General features: G+C 43.4%; 1 protein-coding gene across 1 annotated transcript; it reads right to left on the bottom strand.

Moving 5' to 3' along the window:
• Positions 1-736: 736 nt before the first annotated feature.
• Positions 737-1307, bottom strand: LOC127122779 (FAD-linked sulfhydryl oxidase ERV1). Its single transcript, XM_051053066.1, has one exon. It carries the CDS (start codon positions 1265-1267, stop codon positions 737-739), a length of 531 nt encoding a protein of 176 aa, XP_050909023.1. The 5' UTR covers positions 1268-1307.
• Between the last annotated feature and the right edge of the window lie 7559 nt (positions 1308-8866).

Consider the following 8866-nt stretch of genomic DNA (forward strand, 5'->3'; position numbering starts at 1 on the left):
GTGTTTGGTCATGCCTGGTATCCTGTTCTGCAGGATATTGACAACATGTTGCAACATGCTCACTTGGCTTAAGGCTGGTTATCCAGTTGGTTTTAGGGTGTTAGCATTGCCATGTCTTATGCAGGTATGACTCTTTGGCTTATTGTGTGGCATAATTGGCATTGTTCTGGCTTAAGTGGGATGCAATCACATGGCTTGCATTAACTGTTGACTGCTTTGTTGGGATGTTTGCATGAATCTTGCTACAGACTTTTGGTTTGTTTACTTGCAGGTAAGCATGGCTTGTGGATTTTGTGTATGCCTCTGGTTGTTAATCAACATGCAAAGTGGGCTAAGTTTCAAGACTGAGCTTACATATTTAACTTGGTGTAGTATTATGATGATGTGTTTGTGCAGTATGTTTTGTACTACCACATGATGCAATTGTTCCTGGTCTGAGTATATGCTGGATGATGCATGGTTGAATGTTTCTTGGATGCCATTTGTATGCTATGTGTTTGCGGCTTGATGTGCACTTGACCTGTCCAGGTTTGATGGTTGCAGACATGTTTGCTTGTTCCTGCAGGGTGTTTGCAAGGCAATGTTAAATGTGTTGATGAGGATGGTAAGTGAAACTTGGTTGGTCCTCTTGCAGGCAAACTATTGGTTGCGCTGGTTGTTCTTTTGTATGCTGCAGGAATGTTTGGATTGATACTGTTCCATCACCATTTTGAGGGAAGCTAAAGGGTCGAACAATTCATGAATTAATTCTTGAAGAATTCCGCCATGACCTTTTCATGCAGGAAATTGGTTTGCCGATGCTTCTATTGACAACATTATGCACATGACATAGCCACTGAGAAAATTCAGCATGTGACCCCGACTGTACAGGATTTGATCTAAGAACTTCTTTAAAGTGATTTGCACATTCACTGCAAGGGTACATTCGAGACAAGATCTGTACCAGTTCTTTTACATCTTTCTTCTGTTGTCTTGTAGGATTGTCTGGATACTGAGCAGCAAGAGTGTGAAGAAAAGTCCATGTAGCCCTTCCAAGGTCTTCTTTAGTCACAAGGGTAGAGGACTTACCCTTGACAACAGGATCACGTGGTTGTACAGAAGATGTAGTTTTCACAAATGGAGCTTTGATGGAGGCATTGACAGAGCCTATACCAGAGGTTCCTGATGACTGGATATGATGGCCTATGAAATTAGATACGTGATGTTGAACAAAATTTGTAACTTTCTCAAAGTTATGAAATAAACTCTGTACTGAATTCTCCGACATGTTAGTTACTGTTGCGGTTTGCTTCTGTGTGTGTGGGGTGCTGTTGTTTTGCAGGTTGTAGTTTGATGAACTCTAGCTGAATGATTATCATGAGAATCCATCGTTCTTCCCGTGATCTTAGAGTGAGAAGTTTGGTTAAAACCTTTGAATTGGGTCCTGCTGGCTCATGCTCACAGCAGGTTTATGCTTGGCCATTGACAACACTTATGGTTTTAGGTCATGGCATATTAGCAACACTTCATGGATTGACCTTAATGTTGGTTATGACTTTGGTCTGTGCAGGTTAGGCGTTGCAGCAGGTTGGTATAGCAGGGCAAATGCAGCATGATGGAAGTTAATTGGCAAAGCAAGATTCCAAAGGTTCAAGGTGTGACCATGTTGACATTAAAGTGAAGAAGCCAAGCACAAGTGGTTAAGCCAAAGATAACAGGGACATGGATAATGTCATGAGAGTTAGGACTAGTCATTTAGTGATTAGGGATGACCAATGGCATAGGGTTGACTTTGGTCAAAGTTGACCAAAAAGTCAACTGTTGACCAAAGTCAACAATTGGTTAAAATTCAAATTTATTTGCATTTTTCTTGTAAATGGACAAATGATTGATGATTGTGGTAAAAATTAGGGCTTTTGGGTTTGGGTGACTTTGGTCAATGTTGACCAAAAAGTCAACTGTTGACCAAAGTCAACAATTGGTCAAAATTGTCAAGACTTGTACCCCCTTTTTTTTATGTAGAATCAAATGTGATGGTTTGAAATTTGTTTTACAATTGGTTTATTTTATGACTTGAATGCTTGACTTTGAAAAGAACATGACTTGACTGGTAGTATGTGTTAACAAGGCCATGAAATGATGGTATAAGATTAGGATTTGAAAGGGATATTCATGAATCAAGTGGCATGATTGGCAATTGGCTTGTGACACAAGAAGGTTGGTTATTTGGATGACCAAGACCATATGTGCATTAACAATCACATGAACAACACCATGACTTTGGACCAAGACCAATCCTCATATAAAACCAAAGTAAGGTTAGGCCAAGCATGCTAAACAAAAATAAAAACATAAAAATTCAGGACCAAAATCGGGGTATGACAGTTGCCCCTATTTAAGCGTCTTCAACTAGAGAATATGAAGCAAGTCGTTCTTCATATGATCATAGTGGGAGATGGTTAAATACTAAGAAGACCCGGATTTTGATCCTGAATCCCTATGAAACAATGCCTGTCAGAATCGCCAAAGAAGCAATCTCAAAAGAAGAATCCGTCTGGTATAGTGAAATTCGGCCTGAGTACCGAAACAGAAAGTTGACCTGGATACCAAAATAAATGGTAACACAGGAATACCCATGGCCTGAACGCCGCACATTAGTCTGAACACTAAGCATCGGAATATGAGAGTATCAATGTTGGTCTAATCACCGGAAATCTGGTCTGAACACCACTTCGATCTGGAAATCGGAAAACTAGCCTGAATGCCACAAGTACTTCGACTTGATCGTCGGAAACTTCTTCGATCTGAAAATTGGAAACTGGCCTGAATGCCACTTCGGTCTGGATACCGGGAACTGGCCTGAATGCCACAAGTTGCATCGACCTGAATGTCGGAAACTTCTTCGATCTGAAAATCGGCAAAACTGGCCTGAATGCCATAAGTGCTTCAACCTGATTGTCGGGAACTTCTTCGATCTGAAAATCGGAAAAAACTGGCCTGAATGCCACTTCGGTCTGGATTCCGGAAACTGGCCTGAATGCCACAAGTTGCATCGACCTGAATGTCAGAAACTTCTTCGATCTGACAATCGGAAAAAACTGGCCTGAATGCCACTTCGGTCTGGATTCCGGAAACTGGCCTGAATGCCACAAGTTTCATCGACCTGAATGTCGGAAACTTCTTCGATCTGACAATCGGAAAAAACTGGCCTGAATGCCACTTCGGTCTGGATTCCGGAAACTGGCCTGAATGCCACAAGTTGCATTGACCTGAATGTCGGAAACTTCTTCGATCTGAAAAACGGAAACTGGCCTGAATGCCACTTCGGTCTGGATACTGGAAACTTCATGCCTATCAGCCTCGGCAGAAATAGGGAAAATGATAATTGAGGCGGCATGTGGGCCAACGACCCATGCTGGGGATAATAAGTCATGAACAACCTTCAGTCTGAGCACTGGAAACAAACTTCTGGCTTATCACTTGGGATACCGAGAATGTTTTATGCTTACATGCGTATGTTCGAATTTTGCGATGGCGTAATGCTCCATGAAAATGGAAATGCTACGCGATTTGGGAGGATGCAATGCAATATGATTCTACATGCAGGGATGCGAAATGCTGGGGAAAATGCCAAGCTGAAGCAAGGAATCCTGTTGGGAAAATGATCACAATCTTCTAGACCCTGGCACTACTGTTGGAGATGCACAGCATAACGAACTATGTGGGGAAATGACCGGCCATGCGGTGTTCTGGCAATGACGAGATACCGAGACTCTGACTGGGGAGAGAACAGCGTTGGAAACCTGTTGTTGGGGGAAGCGATAGTGGTTCTGGCAACCATAATCTACGAGAGATGACTCAGCAGGAGGGAGCAAACACCGATACGGTACCGAGGTTATGCTTCCAGGAAAGAGATCATCGATCTGGGATTGAAATCCTCGATCTGGCATCGAACTCTGAGGAGCAGCTGCTTCTGCTGGGAAGATACAGTCTGGTACTGTCAACTCCGCTGGGGAGTGTATAGTCTGACACACATGCTCAGGAAATGCCCCGAGGGTATCTGTTCTGAATAGATGATCCAAAGCACTTAAAATTCACAGCAACTTTAAATGTTTATTAAGCATATATTTGTAAAGCCCTTATGTGTCATGATGCAATGTTTATCAAAAATTCGGACGTCATTTTTTGCAAACAAAACAGTAAAATGAAAATGAAAACAGAGATATACTGAATAACATGATTTTATTGATTGAATGGCCTCTAAATAGGCATTTACATCAGGAAGCAATCCCTGGAAAGAGGTAATCGCAAAACAAGAATTAATCCAATGGCAATGTGAAATGGATTTCTATTGGGTTCCAATTCTGCTATGACTTGCCCGTCTTCAAGATCTTCCAGATGATCAGCCTTCTGAAAAGGTGATTAGATTATTTTCTTCCTTTTGAAATTTTCCAGTCATCGACATGAGATGAGATTCAGAACTAACTCAGAACACAGTCATTCGCTTAATCCCTAACTTTTGCCTGGATTTCCCTTTTCGGGTTTTCAATCCACCGGGATACCCATTTTTGCCTAAGTTGCCTTTTCAGGTTTTCAACTTACCGGGTGTACGATCTTTTCATTTTTAAATCCCTAATTTTTGCCCGAACCTTTTCATTTTATTGGTTCGTCGGGATGCCCATTTTTTCCTGGACTGTTCTTTTTACCATCCAGCGGGTCTATTTTATGCGAAGTATTTTTTAACTGCGTCTGAGTTTACCGGGGAAGTGAAGTCTTCGCCATCCATCGTTGCGAGCATTAAGGCCCCTCCATCGAAAACCTTGGTGACAATATAAGGTCCCTCATAGTTAGGAGTCCACTTGCCCCTGTGATCCGTCTGAGGAGGAAGGATCCTTTTCAACACCAAATCTCCGACTTGGAAACATCGAGGGCGCACTTTCTGATCAAAGGCTCTCTTCATCCGACTCTGATGCAACTGCCCATGACAAATGGCTGCCATTCGCTTCTCTTTGATAAGACTCAACTCATTGAACCTTGTCTGAATCCATTCAGCTTCATCTAGCTTGACATCCAACAGGACTCTTAGAGAAGGAATCTCCACTTCAACAGGTAGGACTGCTTCCATACCATACACTAGGGAGTAAGGGGTCGCCCCGGTCGACGTACGTACTGAAGTGCGGTACCCATGCAAGGCGAAGGGTAGCATCTCGTGCCAATCTCTGTACGTGACGACCATCTTCTGCACAATCTTCTTTATGTTCTTATTAGCTGCCTCAACAGCACCGTTCATCTTAGGACGATAGGGGGAAGAATTATGGTGCTGAATATTGAAGTTCTGGCACAACTCCCTCATCATTTTGTTATTGAGATTGGAACCATTATCAGTAATGATTCTTTCGGGAATCCCATAGCGGCAAATGATTTCTTTCCTGATGAAACGGGCAACCACATGTCTGGTGAAATTCGCGAACGACGCTGCTTCGACCCACTGGGTGAAATAGTCGATGGCAACAAGGATGAAACGATGCCCATTGGAAGCAGTCAGCTCAATCTTTCCAATCATGTCAATCCCCCACATTGCAAACGGCCCCGGCGAAGACATCACATTCAGAGGATTCGGCGGTACATGCACCTTATCAGCATAAATCTGGCATATATGGCACTTCCGAGCATACTTGAAACAATCTGATTCCATGGTCGCTCTCAACAATTTCTTAGCCATTGCATGTCCACCGGCATGAGTACCGAAGGAACCTTCATGAACTTCCTGCATTAACATGTCCGCCTCGCGTTTGTCCACGCATCTGAGCAAAACCATGTCGAAGTTCCTCTTATACAGTACATCGTCTTTGTTCAAGAAGAAACTGCCTGCCAATCTTCTCAAAGTCTTTCTGTCATTATTGGATGCCCCTGCAGGGTACTCTTGATTCCTCAGAAAGCACTTGATATCGTGATACCAGGGCTTGTCATCGACTACCAGTTCAACAGCAAACACATACGCGGCCCTGTCAAGGCGCATAACATCGATCCTAGGAGCATGGTTCCACCGAACCACCTTGATCATGGAGGATAGAGTAGCAAGAGCATCTGCCATCTGGTTCTCATCACGAGGTATATGATACAACTTTATTGTTGTGAAGAAAGTCAACAGTCCTCTCGTGTAATCTCTGTAGGAGACCAGAGTGGGCTGGAGAGTATTCCAATCACCATTCACTTGATTGATCACTAGAGCTGAATCTCCGAAGATGTCCAGAGTCTTGATTCTCAAATTAATGGATTGCTCAATACCCAAGATACAGGCCTCGTACTCAGCTTCATTATTGGTGCACTCGAAGGTCAGACGAGCGGTGAAAGGCATGTGGGCACCTTTCGGAGTAGTAATGACAACGCCAATTCCACTTCCTTTGGCGTTGATGGCCCCATCAAACGTTAAAATCCACTTTTCATCTGGATCAGGTCCCTCCCCAACAACTGGCTCTTCGCAGTCTTTCATCTTGAGGAACATGATGTCTTCATCTGGAAAATCAAACTTCATTGGCTCATAATCATCAATCGGTTGCTGAGCAAGATAGTCTGACAGAATACTCCCTTTGATGGCTTTCTGGGATGTATACTGGATGTCGTACTCTGTCAGTACCATTTGCCAACGAGCCACCCTTCCGGTGAGAGCTGACTTCTCGAATATGTATTTGACTGGATCCATCTCGGAGATCAGTAAGGTTGTGTGAGACAGCATGTATTGTCTCAATCGCTTAGCAGCCCATGCAAGTGCACAACATGTCTTTTCAAGCATTGAGTATCTCGACTCGCAGTCTGTGAATTTTTTACTCAGGTAGTAGATGGCATGCTCTTTTCTACCTATCTCGTCGTGTTGACCGAGAACACAACCCATGGAATTGTCGAGTACTGTCAAGTACATAATCAACGGTCTCCCTGGGACTGGAGGCATGAGGATAGGGGGATTCTGCAAATACTCTTTTATCTTTTCAAAAGCCCTTTGACAATCGTCATTCCACCTGATAGCCTGATCTTTCCTCAGCAATTTGAAAATTGGCTCACACGTGGCTGTTAGGTGAGAGATGAACCTTGCAATGTAGTTCAACCTCCCTAAGAAACCACGGACTTGCTTCTCCGTTCTTGGCTCAGGCTTTTCCTGTATTGCTTTCAATTTGTCAGGATCCACCTCAATCCCTTTTCCGCTAACAATAAAACCCAGCAATTTTCCAGATCTCACCCCAAAAGTGCACTTGTTCGGATTAAGCCTCAACTTGAATTTCTTTAACCGTTCAAACAATTTCTGCAGATTCACCAAATGTTTTTCTTCTGTCTGAGATTTGGCAATCATATCGTCCACATAAACCTCGATTTCATGATGAATCATATCATGGAATAGAGTCACCATAGCTCGTTGATATGTTGCCCCAGCGTTTTTCAGACCAAACGGCATCACCTTATAGTAGAAGGTCCCCCATGGGGTTATGAAAGTTGTCTTCTCCATGTCTTCTGGTGCCATCTTGATTTGGTTATAGCCAGAAAAGCCATCCATGAAGGAGAATACCGAGAACTGAGCTGTGTTATCCACCAAAACATCGATGTGAGGTAATGGGAAATCATCTTTAGGACTGACTCTGTTCAGATCCCGGTAGTCAACACACATCCGTACCTTTCCATCCTTCTTAGGTACTGGAACGGTGTTGGCGACCCATGGCGGATAATTGGTAACCGCTAGGAACCCTGCATCCAACTGTTTTTGCACTTCTTCTTTTATCTTGACAGCCATCTCTGGTCTTGTTCTTCTGAGCTTCTGCTTGACCGGAGGACAACCCTCTTTGAGAGGTAAACGGTGTACCACAATGTCTGTGTCAAGCCCTGGCATATCCTGATAAGACCAAGCGAAGACGTCAACATATTCTTGCAACAATTCAATCAACCCCTTCTTTACATCGTCTTCCAAAGCAACCCCTATCTTGATTTCTTTCTTGACGTCCTCGGTGCCAAGATTAATCACTTCAGTAGACTCTTGATGCAATTGAATGACCCTTTCCTCCTGTTTTAACAGCCTGGCAAGTTCTTCAGGGAGTTCACAGTCTTCATCACCCTCTTCTTCAGCTTGGAAGATTGGGTTTTAGAAGTCGAAGCGAGCCATAGCAGAATCGTTATCAATAGGATCCGATGATGTGCATCTCCATGAGTGATGGTATGTGCTTATGAGTGTGAACAGTGAGTGAAAACTAAACAAAACATTGCCAAATATTTTTATTCTTTTGAAATTTTGAAAACTATAAAAATAGAAAAACAGTGAACAAGATTTTGAATGCAAAAGACGTCCTTCATTTATGATAAACAATGCAGGTATTCACATAGATGAGCCCTACAATGAGTCATTACGCCCTGGGCGGAGCGCAAGACTTGGACATGCATGAATAAACAAAGAAAAATTACTCCTCTAGAAGAGTGACTTGGACAATTTCCTCGGAAGACCAATTGTTGATGACTTCACCAGGGATCCTCGGACGCACCCAGTTGTCGATGTCGCAATCACTATCTCCATTTTCATCGTTGATCGCAGAGATCTGGCCATATTGGATGACGCCAGCACTGGAGAAAGTAATCGGCCCCTGATGAGTCTGAGGTGCTGAAGTTGTAGATGTCAAAGTTGGCTGGTACCCAATCCCGAACTTGTCGTCTTTCATTGGTAACTCCAACAGACGCCCCCAACCAGGAGCAACACCTGAATCCACCAAGGCCTGCGCCTGCTTGAAGGATGAGATAGGGACTCCTGCTTTAACCCCTTCCACAGGAGCTGCATCCTTGATCTGAACTGACTCAAAGGCCTGACAGAGAATCTCATGAATTTCACCTTCTACCTCTACGTACTTGAAGGTAG

This window comes from Lathyrus oleraceus, chromosome 2 (genome assembly GCF_024323335.1).
Source record: "Lathyrus oleraceus cultivar Zhongwan6 chromosome 2, CAAS_Psat_ZW6_1.0, whole genome shotgun sequence".
NCBI classification, from domain to species: Eukaryota; Viridiplantae; Streptophyta; class Magnoliopsida; order Fabales; family Fabaceae; genus Lathyrus; species Lathyrus oleraceus.